The sequence below is a fragment of the Phlebotomus papatasi genome, chromosome 3 (genome assembly GCF_024763615.1).
Source record: "Phlebotomus papatasi isolate M1 chromosome 3, Ppap_2.1, whole genome shotgun sequence".
Lineage (NCBI taxonomy): Eukaryota > Metazoa > Arthropoda > Insecta > Diptera > Psychodidae > Phlebotomus > Phlebotomus papatasi.
In genome coordinates, this window is record NC_077224.1 from 70,523,683 (window position 1) to 70,541,635 (window position 17,953).

Genomic DNA, 17,953 nt, shown 5'->3' on the forward strand with positions numbered 1-17,953 from the left:
TTTGAAGATGAAGAGTGAACAGTTTCTCTATGTTTTAGTGTTTTTCTCGGGGCTTGCTGTGGAGTCGTCGTTTTGGTGAGTACAGTACTGTGAAGAATTTTGGAGGCGTCTTTGATTCTTAGGTATTTTTCTCGCGTCATTGTGTAGTCAAAATCTCGGTAGTCAATTGAGTAGGAGTTCCAAAGATCCACCTGTTCCATGCCAGAATCATTTGGATCAATTTGAAAGAAAGTCTAAGGATTTCACAACAATAATCCTTAAGAATGCGGTTCCTGTTACTTACTGCACAAAATCCGTTGATGATTATTTAGCATTTGAGCAATCATATAAGAATCTCACAGAATCCCAGGACAAGAACAATGTCTCTTGCCGGAGTCTCTACTTCAATGTAGATCGACTGGGAGTAGTAGAGACAATGTATACTAACCTCCAGCGGGTTTGGAAGATGGGATTCTGTGATGATTGCTACTCAAACACAAGCACATCCACCCTCTCAAACACCACCAATGATTTCTTCTACTACTGGAAGGAAATCAATGATTGCATCACCAACTCGAGTCAGTCTGATCCCTGTCTCAAATGCATGAGTCACTATCAGAAGCTCAATAGCTTCTTCGATGGTATCAAAAAGGAGAAAGGCGATCAGATCTGCTTCGATCTCCAGGATGCCATGAATCGCACAAGAATTCTCTGGTCAGTCAAGCTCAATTGTTGCCGAGACCGAGCTCCATCGATGCTCTCCTTCACGATCATAAGTGCCATTGTAGGACTTCTTCCCGGAATCTTCTACATAGCCTTCTACTTCTGGAGACGTCACCAAGATCGTTTCGATTTCCTTTCAGACACCAACTCCCCCCTACCCGAACCGCTAATCCCCGAGAACTCCCCCCTCCAGAATCTACCCGAGAATGAAGATGAACCTGGCCCATCTGGGGCAACTGCATCAGTTCTTCCAAGGTCCACAGGGGCAATAAAAAAAGAAAAAACAGCAACTGCCGATGAGTCAGACGATGACTTGATCGATTGCAATGAAAAATGAGCAATTTGCATTTGTTTTTTTTTATATTTCGAACTAAAATACAAAGCAGGAGATTTTATTCTCTTCCTTGATTCACTACAATTAACACATTGCTGGATGTTCTTGTAAGAATTTGAAATTTTATTTTATTTTTTTTAGCAAATATACCAATGAAATTCTTTCTAAAATATTTAAAAATTTCACATTGATTCCCATCGAGAATGTAATTCTGTCTTTTTTTTTAATCGTGTTTATTACTAAATGACTAGATATGTTAATATAACATTAAAATTCTTGTCTTCAATCTAGCCCCTCTTTGGCTCTTGTCCTTTTATTTTATTTTTACACATAAAACATTTATTTATTTTCACTGTATACTGAAGTATATATTGATAAAAATATTTTCTTTCATTTAAAAAAATGGCACTCAAACTTGCACCATCAAAATATTGCAGAATTGTCTCAGAAAAGAAGACTTTAATAACCTTGTTTCTTCAAAATTATTGCAAAGGGACAAAAATAAGTCAAAAAAAAAATATGACGTTTTAATTAATAGATTTATAAACTAAAAAAAAATGAGTATTGTGTTTTATCCGATAAGTTATTTAAGTTCGTATTATAATTTGTAATATTCTAAATATTTGTGAATAAAGATGATCTTTCGCCAAAACAATTTTTATTTTTATCAAAATTCACAATTGCAGAAATTTAGTTTGATTTTGACGCTATCGCAGCGCCCCTAGCGGTGAAGTTTTGAACTACACTCGACTCTTCGTTATCCGGCTGACTGGGGGACAAAATGACATTTAGGTTTTTTGAATGATCAATGGTTTTTATATTTTGTGCTGTGTGAATTTATTTTCTGTCTGAAAAAGAACAAGAGAATTTTTTTTCATGGTATGCTTATGTTTCATTTTTTATCACAATTATGTATTAAAAACTTCGATACAATGATAATAATACTTTAATTCACTCTGGAGAAACTTCATGTTTAATAAAAATAATTTTGAATACATCAACCGCCAGTGTTTGGCAGCTGTCACCCGGATAACGAAGTGCCGGATAACGAAGAGCTGAGTGTATCTGAAAGTGGTCATCGAGATGATGAGCCCACAAAACAAAATTCAGGTCAAAATATCAATTACAGATATAAGCCGGTCAAATTTTCAAATTTAACCCTATGTACACGGTAAAAAATTTCGGAACATATTTGTTCCAAAAATTAGCTCGTCCACGGACACCGAAAATTTTTGGAACAAATTTGTACCTTCTAGGAGAAACAAAAAGATACCCAATATTAGTAACGAATTTGGTCCAATAAATAGCTCGTCTAGTATAAAATCGTATCCCTCCTCAGCTCACACTCAGTCACCCGTCACCAACGAAGCGAGGAGGACGCCAAATCTATGGCAATTTTCGTGCTACATGGTTCACTTTTTTAATTCTAGATTACCTTCCCCTCTTGCTGTCAGCACTCGCATATGATTTCATCATGCACGCATCTGTATAAAATACTCTTTAAGTTGATTCTTATTTGATGTTCCTTATGAACTTTCGCCACCGAAATCTATCTCGACTGAAGTATAGGCCTTAATTGTAAGACGAAATCTTATATACAAATTTGTTCCCGACAATAGGAACAAAAAGATTCCCCATATGAGTAACAATTTCGTTCCAAAAATTGCCTCGCCCACGGACAACGAAAATTTTTGGAACAAATATGTTACAGATGTAGGAATAATATTGTTATAAAAAATATGTACCAATTTGTTCCTGACAGTGGGAACAAAACAGCCGAGTGCAAGAAATTCTGTTCCAAATTTCAGGAACAAATTTGAATAAAACGAAATCATCTCAAATTCGTAGAAATTTCACTGTATCAAAACGGTTCCAAAAGAAAACTGTAACAAAATTCAATTCAATTTATTCAATCTCCCATCTTGCGTCTGCCGACCGACTTCACTAGCGATCTCCGAATTGTAACTACAATCTACCGAATTGTAACTATATTTCGTAACAAAACTGTAAAGAAAACTTTTTGGAACAAACAAATATCTTCTTTAGGTACAAATTGATTGCAAAAAAATTGTTCCAAGGAAAACTTCTTCCAATATTTTGGTCAGTGTCCAAGAGTTTTTACCGTGTACACAATGGAGTTTTGAGTTATTAAACTTAAAAAATTAAAAAAAAAAAATCTTTAATAATAATGGCCCTAGCGGTATTTTTAAGAACTTCTAATGTTTAAAAAAGGGTAGCATTTCATGACAGTTCTCCTAAACACCCTCACTTTTTAAATTTTGACAATTGGCGTCTACACATTAGTAGATTTTTTTTAAAAAAAAATGCCTTTTTAAAGAAAATTTCCCCTATCCTTGTAGGCAGAAACGTCAGAATTTTTTAAAAAAGGCCATTTTTGACGAAAATTTCCACTAATGTGTAGACACCATTAGAACCAGAGTTTTGGCCAATTTAAAAAATATGACCCTTATAGCTTGGGTTAGGGAGATTAGGGGACCTTAAGCTTGGTACTGGTCGAAAGCTCTAAGGCCCAGCTATAACATACTAAAATTTGATTCCGATCGATGACATAAGGGCTGAGCAATTTAGAAAAAGAAAAAAGGGGGTATACTAAATGGCGAAAGAAAGGGTGGGAGTAGGGAGTTAATAAACTGCCCCAGCTTATGCAACATCAGACGAGTGCTGCTAGGTAAAGCGGTGCTGTCTGATAAAGACCTATCCAGATTGAAGCCGCCCTGTTTAATGGAGTTTATACGAAAAACGGGTTGCCTAGAACCATCTTGGCCTTAACATGGATTAATTCAATCGGGGATGCATAATGGGCCTAAAAGGAGGCCTGAGTGCAGCGGTTCCGCGATGAACCGCCGCCACTGTAATCTAATCTAATCTCTAGGGAGTTAATGCACCAAGAAGTTGCAATTTTCAGCCGATATAATTTTTGCCGAAAACCGCAAGTCGATATCTTTCTTGGTTTAGGAGATATTAAGCTCCAAAAAACGGTCGGACGGACGGACAGACGGCAGCGAAGGCGTTTTAGCCATCCATATATTCGTGATCAGGAAGTGGCGAAACACTTTTTGGCAAAGTTTGGAGCCGATCGGAGAACCTGAAATTTTGTGATGATTATAATAGGTGAGGTTCTGAAGCATCTTATCTAATTGAGAGAATTGTAATATGACGATGGGATACAGGATGTTAAATCGTGAAATAGCTTGAGGTTGATTGAAGCAACTAGTGTCCGTTTGAGATTAAAGTCAGAACTGAATGATATTGTTAAATGAAATCAATTGAAATAGGTATATGTTTAAAGGGATCACTGACAAACCACAAATCACACACGCCAAATAATCAGTTGTTCAAGCGTTCAGCCAGTCCGCCATATTTAATTCCAGTCCTTTCCCAAAAGGGGAAAATTACTGAACTGTTTGTGTTTTTTTATGGTTATGATGATCAGTACACATAACCTCACATATCAAAATGAATTCTAGCCAAACAAAATAATAAATAACATCCTCGATAATATTTCTCTGAAATTAAAGAATGATGTCTTGTGAAGCAAATTTATGGGGACATTATACGAAACTAATTCCAATTTTTCTGACTTCGCTATCCTGGAATCTTAAAGAAAATGCAAAGACTGAACCTGATTAATCCTTGAAACCCAGCTATTCTTCACCAGAAATAAATGCAAGGACCTCTGTTAGTCCCTTACGTTCCGTGTAAGACATTATGTAGAGGAGGCAACCTCGAGTCAGACTTAGGAAAAGGTTGCTGAAGCAAATTCAGGATCTTGCCTTGGAGAACCTTGGGATCGACCGCAAACATCTTCCTGATGTTTCAGAGGATCTACAGGCGTGGTTTGGTAACTTAGAAGTCCTAGGTCCGCGACCAAAATAGGGATAAGCGGTTGAAAATAAATTAGCGAATGAACTACGATCTTTTGAACGTGTGAAATCACTAAAATCACAAAAATATGCAAAAATTGTATATTTTTTAAGAAAATGCTACGAATCTGGAGAAAAGGCAACGGACTTTTGACAGAGACAGCTACTGAATGTTACGATGTTAAGTTTTTATTTTAAATCAACATTTCGTTCAGCTGACAGAACGAATTTCGACAATATCGAGCATTTGTCGAACAAAAATCAATCATTGGTGGCTTTATCGATCGGCACGTGAAAGCACGCGTTTTCTTTCTTGTCGTAATTGATATTAAGATATTGTTCTCGGTTGTATTATCAATTGGGCTATCTGCATTTGCTTTGTATTTGTATTTATTGCAAACGACGAATTGCTGCGCTGCGTATCTGATAGAATGTCGACCAACTTGATCGATTTTGCAAAATACACAATAATTTTTTTTGTATTTGGTAAAATTTACCAAAATAATTCCTTATGTATTTATCCAAAACTTCGAACCTGTTTGGAAAAAACCTTTTAAGATTATTTTCAAAAGTTTGAAGGTACTTGATCGACATTTTGTTTGACTGGCTTTCATGATGTCGAACATGTTTGACAACCGTCAAATTGTATTACGACATTTGCGATAGAATCTCGATCGACATTTAATACATATCAGATTTTTAAATTAACTACTGTTAAAGATTTCTGAATAATTTTTGATTACTTTGATACTTTTATGGGTTTTTCTGAGACTTTCCTACAATATTTTTTTCTCTTTAATTTATTTCGTTAAACAGCACTGTGTCATTTAGTAGATAAATTTGTGTTCTACTTGGTGGATTATTGGTAATTATAGATTTTTATATAAATTTATGCCATATTCGAAATCACAAAAAAATCAAATAAACCAGATTTTGTTTTCATCCGGTTAAGGAAATACCAGACCAAAATTATGCACATGATGCACACTATTTTTACTTTTTGTGCACAAGAAACCAATTTGAACTTAGTGAACTTTAGGTGGATTGATATTGTTGGAATGTTGCTTGTAAGTGGGTTTAAGTTGTCTGATCTCTGGAAATAATTCCAGCATCAGAATCTCGAGCGTTTCCTGTGACGAATAAATGTTACCATTCGATAAATATTCAGGAAAAAAAAAGAAATTTGGAAAAAAATGTACTCACATAGAAAAGCTGCTTGTTGTAGGTGGCATTTTGAATAGTCTCGAAGATCTTTATTGTACCATGTTTAGCCGTTTGAGCACCAACCAAATTGCACAGCACCTCGGGAATATTATCAATCAAGAGAGATTTTGCTGCATTTGCAGTCATCTCGCGCATGTCGTCGGTTCTTTCGGGATAAGCTGACGCTAAAACGCCACCTGGCCAAAAAGATTTGAGAGCAGTAGAAGCGTAGTGATGGAGCATGGGCTCCTCAAACAGATAGTTTACAGTATCACGGATTTGTCGATTGATGGTACGCCCATATGTGATTTGCACAAAAGATATCAGACTCTTACGGACCCACTTGAAGACACCTCCCATGTCAAAGATTTCTCCCAAAAGAGCATACAATGGCTCAGCAATTGAGTCTTTCCCACCCTCACAGTCACCTTTGTGGGACTCGTTGTCTGGATTATTGGCACCTTCCAAATACGAGGACATTTCATCCTCGCCACTGTCTCTGGGACAACCCCAGAAGACATCTGGCTTACTGGACTCCACTGCGTTTCCCTTGAAGAGAGTCGCTAGGGAGAACTTTGACTTCTTGGGGGACGGTGTCACCTGCTTCAGGTGGTCAGAACTGGGACTTAGGAATGCATAGAGAGCTTCACTCTGATTCAAGTGATCATCCGCAAGAATAAACTGAAATAGAATTTTTCTGACTTTTGAAAATTTTCTATATTTGTTGCTTCTGTAATAATAAAAATAATCTAGTAGCAGTCAGTTCTTCTATTAAGACTATCAACGCAAAACGATAATTTGAAAGTAGTGATTCATTTTCCGTCGTAAGAATAGTACCGCAACAGTGAACTACCGAGACCAGATAATTGGTACTCCAGGGCCCAGGATCTCAGTCTCATGTTTTGCGATCGCGCTTAAACTTTGCGCAAGTGTATTTCGCCGCTTCCGTTGTCCGTAAAATCGACCACGATTTTAGTATATTTTGGGTAAGTCTCAGACCTTAGAACTTTCAATTCGGGTTATAAATGGGGAATGGTCTAACGCGTTGCATAGCCTCTTATCCTCAATTCTTTTGTTCACCTACTAGTGGACTAGATTCCTAGTAGATAACGGTACACTCTAGCGAGTAAGCATCCTCTATGCGGAGAAGGCGCTCCTGGGCGGTTCACAAATGGATTTAGCAGATTCTTACAACACGGGATTAACAACAATATAACGTGACATGATTACATTGTAACAAATATACCTATACGATTAATAATAATAACCAACGCTAAGACGGCGGACTAGCAAATCAGCACCAAGGGTCAGGCAGAATGTCACTATTGACCAGTGGAATTTTGAGATTGTAAGGAACTTCAGATACCTCGGGTCGGTATTGACAACGGACAATGACGTCAGGTCAGGCTAGAGGTTAATGGAAGGTTAACGGCGGGAAGCAGATGCTTTTATGCTCTATCATCAATTTTCCGAGCGAGGAACGTTTCCAGGTCTTCAAAGATCAAAATATGCACCACCATAGTTAAGCTCATCATTACCTTTGGTTTGGAGGTAGTAGTACTGATACTGACACGTGCCGAAGAAAGTACGCTACTGATCTTTGAGAGACGAATTCTCCGACGGATATTTGGAGTTGTCTGGGATGTTTCGACCGGGGAATTTCGTACTAGAATGAACCACGAACTGGAGCAACTCTATGGACAGCCCGACATTCACTGGTAAAAATGAAAGGGTCACCGATAATCCTTTCAAAGGGTCACTGTTTTGACACCTATTTATCTCCGAAATAAACAAATAAAAACAATGAAAAGTCATCTTTGGTGTTCGCTCAGATGAAAGAAATACGATAAGAGTAATAAATTTACGATAAAACATAATCTATCGTGATAAATATGCATACAAAATTTCAAAAGATTCGAGTGAACCTTTCAAAGGATCAAATATGATCAATTTTTTGTTGAAAAGGGTCAATTTGACCCTTTTATTTTTACCAGCCTCTATTCGGGCGAACCAACTGAGCTGGCTCGGTCATGTGCACCGAATGCCAGATCATAGAATGCCCAAGAAGCTACTGAATGCGAAGGCGGAAGGAGTTCGATCTAGAGGACGCCCCCGACAAAGATAGCAGGAAGTAGTGGATCAGGTCCTTAAACGACTGGGTGTGTTGAAGCGCTGGAGGGTTATCGCTTTGAATCGAGGAGAATGACGAGGAGTGGTGCAAGAGGCCTCGTCCCTCAATGGGACGTAGCGCCACCTAAGTAAGTAAGTAAGCTAAGACGGCGGTGGACACTGAAAACTACACGGAATCTCATTAAAACCAAACTGTACTTCGTTCGCAAGCATTGTTGATGACTAAATTTACCTATATGTTACTATTGGATAAAACTGCTTCTGACTAGGATCAGTAAGACTTTACTAAATGATTCTGATATAGGATTAAAGTAGGATAAATTGCAAATCTTTTGCCCGAGTTTTTGAGAGTACTGTGCTACTCTTCTCGCTATTTTACGAGTTATCGATTTCATATTACGCGTTATCAAATATCGTCAGCCTAGATATCTCACTGAATTTCATCTTCCGGAACTATTTGTTAGGTTTTCGTGCTTTGTTCTGTAACGATCAGGTAGTCACATTCTTTACTCTCCCTTTGTTGAGGGAGTTACTCTTTGAAATGAACTTCCTGGAGAGGAGAAACGGCGGCTTATCCAAATCCTCTGTGCGTCTCAGTTTACTCTCAGAGAGATATTTTTAATGATACAGGTGGTTTATTGAACCTGAGAAAGAGCATTTCCACCGTTTGGCTCTATACAGTTTTGGTCTCTGAATGCTAAGACGGCGGTAGACGCATACATGATTTTCTGACAAATCACACCAGATTTTCGTTCTATTATTATTAATCGTGTCGAGGCATAAAATTCACACATGTCTTGCCCAATAACGGGCTACGTCAATGGCATGCGGGGTTGCCAACATCAAATACTCTACCTCGCAAGAAGCAGGAGACAAAGGACAAACAGACAAGTGTGGGGTAGTTTGAACCACCCTACAGTCACAAGCGACGTTAGATTCCGAGAAGCCCCACCGCCGCCTGTTGTCTCTAGATCGCGCTACGTCGCTCCTCAAACGGTTGAGAGACTTCCACGTCGTCCAGTTTTGATCACCACCAGGAGGAAGGCTCTCCCTTAGTTCGACAAAATCTGATGGAAAGACTTCCTTCCACAGATTGAATCTAGCCTCCTCCGAAGATTGGTCAAGTGGTTTGACAGAGTGGCAAAAGCTCTTGCGAGACTTCAGCCTTGCTCTTGGTTTTTTGTGACCATAGAGAAGATGCCTTGGTTTAGAGAGAACCTTGGACATCTCTCTACTGGAGATGATTTTTTTCCTCACCCGTGGTGGAGCAATTCCTGCTAAGGGATAGAGTTTGTCCACTGGCGTGCCATTTAGGCACCCTGTTACTATACGGGCGGTGTCGTTAAGAGCAATATCTACTTGTTCGGCGTGCGCAGACCTCTCCCATACTTCAATTGCGTACTCTGCTACAGAAAATGATAGCGCGAGCGCAGATGTACGCATCAGTTCCGGCTGAGCTCTCCACTGAGCGTTGACAAGTTTTCGCGGTAAGTTATTTCTTGTTTTCACCTTGTTTTTAACATTACTGCAGTGGGTCTTGTATGTGAGAGTTCTATCAAGGGTGACACCAAGATACTTGGGCGTGAAATTGTGCTTCAGTGAATCTCCTTCCTATTTCACATTCAAACGAGTTGTGGCCCACTTGTGACGCAGATGGAAACAACTTACCTCTATTTTAGAGGGATTTGGCTTTAGTTGGTTTTCCTTGTAGAATTCCGAAAATTCAACAAGACAAGTCTCAAGCTGGGACTCCATGTCTAGAAACGTGTTTGCCTTAACAGCTAGAGCCAAGTCATCCGGCTCTAGCTCGTTCTAAACTCCTGGAACTTCCATTTTATATGTAAATTTTAAGAAAGAGGGGTCGCTGGAGACCTTTCGAACGAGCCAAACCATGATACCATACGATAGACGAATATACTGTCTGAGCCTTTTTAACTTTTTGACATTAAAAAACCGTTAATAGAAATGATTCAACGGGATTTTCGTATAATGATGAAATATCCATCCGGGTAATCTCTAGATTAATATTGAAAAATAGAAACAAATCCTACGAAGCGTTTTCGATTAATCCCAAAAAAGATGGGCGGAAATTAAGGTCATGGTTATAAGTTTCAATTTATGGGGGGCCCCCCGAAGGTTCCAAGTCTTTATTTCTAACCGTTTGGCATCTAGGAGTGGTAACGACCGCTTAGACGAACATACAGAATGACGTCAAAAAACTTGAAACTTCAAATTTCCAAAATATCTCTCTGTCTGTGGAATTAAAGCAGTAACATTTTATATGTTATATGAACATGAAAAAACTTACATTGAGATACTTCTGTATCTGTCCCTTGGCCTTCTCAAGAGAGCTCTTGTCGTTCTTCTGGAAGAACAGCTTGAAAGTCATCGATGGGAGTTCTAGAGAGCGAATTTCTCGGCACAATGGACGCAATTTCCGATGAAGTTCCTGAAAATGATTCAGAGATCGCAAAACAACCCATCCCGTGGACACATCTCCACCATTCTCCTCACAATTTTCCCCACATTCTTTCCCCCCGGACTCATCAGTCTGAACAAGAATCATAAATTGCAGGAAGTCTTTCTCCTCATTGACATCTACACTCTGCACCGTGGCCTTCCATTTCCCCAAATTATCTGCCCAAATCTCCGTTCGCATCAAATGAGCCTCCAATTGGTGTTTTTCTCCCTTGAGCCAGTCCACTTCCTTCTCCAGAATAGACAGTATCTTGGATTCCGGCTTTAGGGAGCATTTTAGGGCTTGTAGAGCTTGATTTTTGTTATTCAGTCTCTCCTGGAGCTGTTCAAGTTTGTTCCTGGCATAAGTTGAGTGATTCGTAAGGTCTAGGCTCATGTCACTGCCCTCACTGTTGACACTGCTGCTCTCATCCGTGGAATCGGCATAGTTACTGAGGGAGATATCCTTGATGTCGTCAGACGTTAGGGCATTTCGGAGATCCAGGTACTGCTGACTTTGTAAAAATGGTGGGTAGTATTTGTCCTCAAGGGTTTTCAGGACAGACTTCTGAGCCTCGTAGAAAACTTCCGATCCTATATCTCCAAGGAGAAACGCCTCCATCTTCTTCCGGACAGCCTTGTCGATGACAACCTCGGATGAAGGAGCTCGGATGTAAGTGTAAAAAATCTCAGCTCCAACTTGATGTTCCGATGTCTTGGGAGCATGTTTGAGTTCCTCCACCGACGTATAGAATCCCACGAGAGAACTCACATGGAGTGGTTCGAGGAAGAGTGTTAAGTATCTCCTGCCCACAACTGTTGACAGAATATCTAGCATTGAGAGATTGAGATCGGTAGTGTTGAAATTCCCATCCCAGCCCAATTTACTGAGATTCCTTTCAGTCTGGGCACGAGCTAGAGTCAATTGCTGAATGTATCTCTTAAGTTTAATTGATGTCTTCGACAAATTTCCCTCATCTCCATCTGGATCCAATCCCTTTGCTCTCCTGAGATTCTGCATGGTTGTAGCCTGCATAATATCATTTACGATGCTAGATCGCATCATCAGAAGTTCATCGACACTCTGAGAATTATTGATGATCTTCAGGAAGTCCTCAAAACTCGCAGCATATTCATAGCTTCTCTTACTAATGGCTGCTGCCGCCAGACGAGATTCAATATACTGGACAATCTTCTGATTGAGATAATCCGGTGAAGTGAGCATCTTGATCAGCGGATAGAATATCTTGTAGGAAAGTATTTCACTGATGAGATTCTTCAGTGGGGACAGAGAATAGCCTCTTGGCAAGAGAAATATCACCATAATTTCACTGATTTTCCTCAGAAATTCCAACTCCTTCTCTTCAGACTCTAAGTACGATGCCGTTGCAAATACAGGAGCACCGCCATCTGCTAGCCTGGCCTGGTAAATTCGAATTTTCTCCAGATGCACCGTCACTCTCACCACCATATCCACAGCAAATATCTTTGGTCCATCTGTCTTCACAGCTCGGTCTCTCAGCTTCTGAATGGCATTCCACAAATCTTCTCTGACAACGTCCATTAGAGTCTTTGGTTTCCTCACTACATGGCCCAGCCATGGGGATATGAAATCACGTATCGTATACTCGATGATCTGCTGCAAAAGTCCATCGACTGTCCGGCCAAAAATCACTGGCAAACTCGAAGCATTTCTAATTGGTTTTGGTGAATCAAATATACTCGATCTAAAAGAGATTTATTTCCCATTTTGTTCTAAAGCAGGCAAATCAAGGGATGGTTCATATGAATAAACCCTTGCCAATTGTCCGAGGAATGGTTTGTGAAACCCAAAAATTGCATTCCTAAAAACTAGTGATAAGCCCAGTGGTGAAATGATAACTTGGCTCTCGCTAGTATCGATTCGACACTATCGAAACTCTAGCATCTCTAGTATCGTTAGATCCAAATGATGAGATGAAATGAGTGTCGGCCGTGTCGGCTCTTCTCGCATTGTCGACTCGTTATTGTGACACTTTGGGACATTGCAATATAACCTCACTCTCGCTTGTTTTGATTTTGCAATCGGAGTTCTTTCAGTGATTTAATTGATTTTATATTAAAATACGAACTCGGAAATATTTTTTTCATGGAAAGTGGGATATTAAGGTAACTCAACATTCATATTGCACGAGAAGGTACAAAAATTTTGGAATCAAAGCCACTTTTTGGCTTCTCTGTTAAATCAGTGCGTGGGTTATTGTTCTATTTTGGTGCTTTATAGTTGTCGAGGAAGGGCAGAAGCTTCGAAGAAAACTAACGAATCTGTGATCATGTCCAACAACTCATGAGTTCCTGCTAGACAGATTCAACTTAATTACCATACATAAGAAATTTCTCCTATAACTTCCTGGACAGCAGTGTCTCAAACATGACACCGAGCATGTCTAATGAGCCTTTCCCGGTCGGTGCAAGGATAATTTTGTGATGGATTGAACACTATCAAAATAATATAACTTTCCGCATTCGGTTTGGCCTAGAATATTTCAATGTAAAGAATCTCAGCTAACTGTGAAAACAAATTTTTGCATCGCGAAGTCCTAGAAACCCAAAAAATGGCTTCACAAAAATGAAGAAATTAAATTTTTGCATCATGAATTCTTATATTGTGTTTGAGGTTTTGCGTGCAAATTTTTAGATGCATTTTTAGCCTCGTGGTGAAAGGATTAGTCAATTCCAAAGGATTGTCCAGGAGCACCGATTTAGTTCTAAATATTAGCCCTAAATACGCGTGCCCTAAATCCTTACCATGCTCCCCCCTTAATATTTGGAATGATGCAACATGCAACGGCATTAGCGTATTGACGAAATTTTCGTCCATGTAACTTCTTCTAAAACATATTCAAAATGTAAGAAATCAAATCATACGTCGTGTTTTGATCAATCCCAAAAAACATGGTTTTGGAGAAGTGGAGAAAAATTAAGGTCATGTTATGATCCTTAGGTCGACTTATGGGGGGTCCTTAAAGATCGTCAGACGTTTTCTCTAAACACTCGGCCGTTTTGGCTCAGCTTGTAAAACCCTTGAGATATTCAAAGGATCCCTTTTCATGGGTTTTTATCTATCAGTGTCAACCAGATTTATCCGGATACCGGAGAGTTGAGTATCTTTTGTTTTAGTACGATCCAATGATTGAGAAAAAAATAAAACTTAAGTTAGGGCCTCGACAGACCTGAGGATTAGCCGAGAGACGGCTTAGCGTAATTATATTCAAAATAATTATTAAAGTACATTTCCACCATTTTCCACTAAGTCGTCTCTCGGCTTAAGTCGTAAGTGTGTCTAAGGCATTACTGTACCTACTGATCACTGAAGACGAGAAATCGATATTTCATAACGTTTGATATCTAGATCGGTTAAAAGTAGATTATATCACAAATTCATTACAGGTGTAGATAAACGTACTCAGGTTAGAAATTTCACGACCTTTCTAATGAATCAAATCTCGATTAAATCGACTGGGAAATAAACCATTTTTAAATTTGATCAGAAAAAAAATCATATTGGAAACCTTTTGGTAATAGGTTATGAACGAAATATCCCCTTCGATTATTCTTAAAATATATCTAAAAGTAAAAGAAATCATAGGAGCCGTTTTCAAAATAAACCAAAAACATTAATTATGGGGGGTCACTGGAGATATATCGATATCTATCAGTGTTGTAGAAACTGACCACTATGTGGTGTTCGGGAAATAGTTGGGAGAATTTATTTAAGTTTTGCAGGGAAAGGGGGTGGTGAATTTAGTACTGTCAAGTGAATTGTTGGAAGGCGAAGCACTTGATGAAATCAATGAAATAAAGTAAGAGTATTCTTACTTTAAGGACGAGATTTAAACCTACCACCCGTTCCCCTCTTTCAACCAGATTCTCCCTCTGGTTTGCACGCGACATGTCCTTACTCGTCCGAGTCTAATCACTAACAAAGTTTCTCTTTTGTCCGTCTCTTAATTAGAACGTTCTCTATTAGTGATCTTCGCTACAGTCCAGGGTGTCAAATCCTGGACATATGCGTGCAAGAGGGAGGAAAATGATCATGCCATAATGACGTCCCATCATAACACACAGAGGTACGCCATCTCCATGGATGAATAGGTGACATCAAGGGATGTCAAAGGATGTTTGACAGTCGGCAAGTCTTGCACTTTTTATAAATGATCTCCCACGTGTCCTTAGATAATGTTGGTATCATATTTATAAAGGAAATATTTATAGGGTTTGAGGTGTAATAAACAGCCTTGAAGTTTAATTAACGAACAAAATTTATTAAAGAAAATTATATATGGGAGAGTAACGGGACTCGAATTGAAACTGATTAATAATCGAAGGCCATTAATAATAATTCAATGCCATTAAAAACGATCTTTCCAGAATCTGTCATTAGGCTAATTGCAATGGTCTTGTTTTGAATCCTGCTAAATCTCAGGCATTAATTGATTAATTGTTCATACAAAATGAAGGAACCCCGATCCTCATACTCTGTTTCTAGGGAATAAGATTAAGCCTTGCCTTTTAATTCTAGGCCCAAGATCTTGGGGATCATCTTCAATGAAACTCTCACTTGGTTCGACAATTCGGCTGAGAATTGTAGAAAGGTTTTTCATACATTGCGTACCATAAGACGGCACTAAGCATTCACTCACACTCTGAGTTATTTTTCAGTGCCAGTGCCGAGACAAAGGATCACTTGATCAGGGCGTTCAACTCCTGAGTGCGTTATGTCTTTGAACTTCGTAAGTTTGATCACATTTCTCCTTGGGTTAACTCCATCCTTGGCCTTCTTCTTTTCTCTTATCTGCAGGCCCGTGCTGTTGACTTTGTCTTCCGATTATTATTTACTAGTGGCCCACGGTATCTCGCGAAGTTTGTGGTAACTAGATCATCATCCAGATCTGAACTGTGTCAAGTTCAGGGTGTCGCATTCTCCGCAATTCCCTTTTTATCGAGGGAATTATTTTATGGAATAGCATACCTCGTGAGCGGAAGAGGGACTTTATTCTCAGATTTGTGACTGCCACGCACTCCTTAAATCCTAGATAATTAATGTAAGGACGAATATAGTACTGTACAGTTTGTCCCATTTGATTAAAATAAATTGAATCGAAATTATGAATTATGAAAAACGTCAAATGCCTACTGCCATACTCCCCCTTATATTGATCCTTCTGAACTTTTGCAATAATATGAGAATCGCATTGAATGCAATTTAGCTGTAAAATACAGGAAATTTGGTCAGAAAAATTTACAATAATGTGAAACCCTCTCAAAGTCAATCATCAGTTTCTCTCCCGATTCTTAAGGCATTTCTCGTGCGTGTCTCGAGGTGAATCACCAATACAAACCGATAACACGAAACTATCTCAAGGCAATCAATAGTGTCTCTTTTAGGGGAGGAATGCTGTTGTAAATCAGCCAATAGAATATGTAATATGCAATAGCTGACCAAAAACAGGGTCATTCCCGAGATGAGCACACTTTGTCTCTCTTTCTCGGACAATTGGGATTGGGGTTATTAAGTGATAAGAAAAACAGAGTCCCAGTTACTGACCTCGTCGCATTGTACAGAACATTCGATGGCAAATGACTAGCTTGAGGTTGGCTCTTCGATGATAGTAAGCAGTGAACATAAATTGTTGCAGCAATAGCTGGAAAGAGGGACAGGAAGTTCAGGGAATTGCAAAAAATTGTGAGACTCTCCCGGAAAATGTAAGCAAGTGGTGATACTCACATAAAATCATAAGAGCTGCTGAATACAGAGCAAACAGGAAAACATAGAAGAATGTGGGATAGTAAAATATGATAGCAGTCAGAAGAGTCACAATCCCACCGGTCCAATATAGTAAATTCATAATTTTTCACTTCAATTTTTTATGCTAATCTTATGTTGGAGACGTCTCTTCGGCCATGAAAATCTACATCACTTGGGCATTATTTTGCACAGCAAAAGCTCACTTTATTTGCAATTTTCACTCTCATTTTCACAATATTATGATTATTTCACATGTTTACTTGTAAATGGGTAGTAAAATATATTAATAAACACTCTCTAATATCAATTAAAACACTATTTAAAATCCCTCAAAATCCAATATGTTTTCTGCGTGCCGACAAACTCTTTCTTCTTCTTCTTCTCTCTAAATTCTTCGCGTCCAACGTCCAAAACAGGGCCGTAATAAGGATAAAGAAAGAAGAAGTAGTTTCAAGTTTCAATATTTCGTTGAAAGTTTTCGCTTATATTAACAAAATTTTGTCTAAAAATTTTGACGACCAAATATTTGATTACCTTAGATGCGGGTGATTTTGCACCCTGGGGGTGACTGCACCCCTGCTTTTCGCAAGTTTATCTTTAATTCTAGGACTTAAAAGGTTGTTCCAGTGGCCATAACGGTATAGGGTAAAATGGGATAAATTTGGAATCATGTTTATTTTGGAATTTTGAGATTTTTTTCACTGATGATTAAAGAGAAAAAGAATACCACGAAGAAGTACAAAACTTTGCATTCAAGAGTATTTCTTCGTTGTTTTAATTTTTACCATCTAAAACTGTTAGGAAACCTCAAAGTTCCAAATTAGACGTGATTCCAAATCCCCCATCTTATTTCCTAGACACACTTACGACTTAAGCCGAGAGACGACTTAGTGGAAAAGGATGGTGTGGTACCTTGACAGGTTTATGTATATATGATTAACATTTGAAGAGTTTATGAATGTGACAGAACGAGAGCAAGAATAAATAGTTAAAAGAGAATATTGGTTTATTATTAATAATTTCCGTGGAATTAGAAGATATCACCTTGTGGCGTAAGTACCACAGATGGAAATGAAGTTTAACCATTATTTTAAATATAATTATGCTAATCCGTCTCTCGGCTAATCATCAGGTCTGTTAAGGCCCTTACCCTACTTAAGGATGGTCTAAAGAAAGGTCGTCGTTAAGTGCTAGAAGCTAGAATTAACGAAAAGCTTTCGAGAAGTAGGAGTTCATTTATCCGCATCTACGGTACTAAATTTTTAAGTCCTGAAATTTTAAGTATTAAATAACTGAGAACTTAATTTCAAAGTCTAAAAATTTTGATGATCAAATATTTTGACTAATCCATTCCATACTATTCTAAGTCGACTTAGATTTATATTACTCAGTGAGATATATTGTTCATGGGACCAGTTCTACAACTGGTTAAAATTTCGTAGTCATAGAATTTTT

The 17,953-nt window shown here is 38.5% G+C and overlaps 2 protein-coding genes across 2 annotated transcripts; one reads left to right on the forward strand and one right to left on the reverse strand.

The window, feature by feature from the left end:
* Positions 1 to 7: 7 nt before the first annotated feature.
* LOC129808181 (osteopetrosis-associated transmembrane protein 1) lies at positions 8 to 1,688 on the forward strand. Its single transcript, XM_055857949.1, has 2 exons — positions 8 to 75; positions 148 to 1,688. The coding sequence occupies exons 1-2, from the start codon at positions 8 to 10 to the stop codon at positions 1,037 to 1,039; spliced, it is 960 nt and encodes a 319-aa protein (XP_055713924.1). The 3' UTR covers positions 1,040 to 1,688.
* A 3,964-nt stretch (positions 1,689 to 5,652) lies between these two features.
* LOC129808170 (sorting nexin-25) lies at positions 5,653 to 16,892 on the reverse strand. Its single transcript, XM_055857934.1, has 5 exons — positions 16,478 to 16,892; positions 16,298 to 16,394; positions 10,562 to 12,437; positions 6,124 to 6,804; positions 5,653 to 6,050 (listed from the first exon to the last, which is right to left on the reverse strand). Exons 1-5 carry the CDS (start codon positions 16,596 to 16,598, stop codon positions 5,946 to 5,948), a joined length of 2,880 nt encoding a protein of 959 aa, XP_055713909.1. The 5' UTR covers positions 16,599 to 16,892; the 3' UTR covers positions 5,653 to 5,945.
* Between the last annotated feature and the right edge of the window lie 1,061 nt (positions 16,893 to 17,953).

Bases quoted from the DNA above. Each gene is read 5' to 3' on its own strand.
- LOC129808170 (XM_055857934.1), bottom strand. From the start codon at position 16,598: ATGAATTTACTATATTGGACCGGTGGGATTGTGACTCTTCTGACTGCT. The intron at 6,805-10,561 runs GTAAGTTTTTTC...ATTCTATTTCAG, and splicing joins AGATACAGAAGTATCTCAAT to TTTATTCTTGCGGATGATCA. The intron at 6,051-6,123 runs GTGAGTACATTT...TATTCGTCACAG, and splicing joins ACAACAAGCAGCTTTTCTAT to GAAACGCTCGAGATTCTGAT.
- LOC129808181 (XM_055857949.1), top strand. From the start codon at position 8: ATGAAGAGTGAACAGTTTCTCTATGTTTTAGTGTTTTTCTCGGGGCTT. The intron at 76-147 runs GTGAGTACAGTA...GTCATTGTGTAG, and splicing joins GCTGTGGAGTCGTCGTTTTG to TCAAAATCTCGGTAGTCAAT.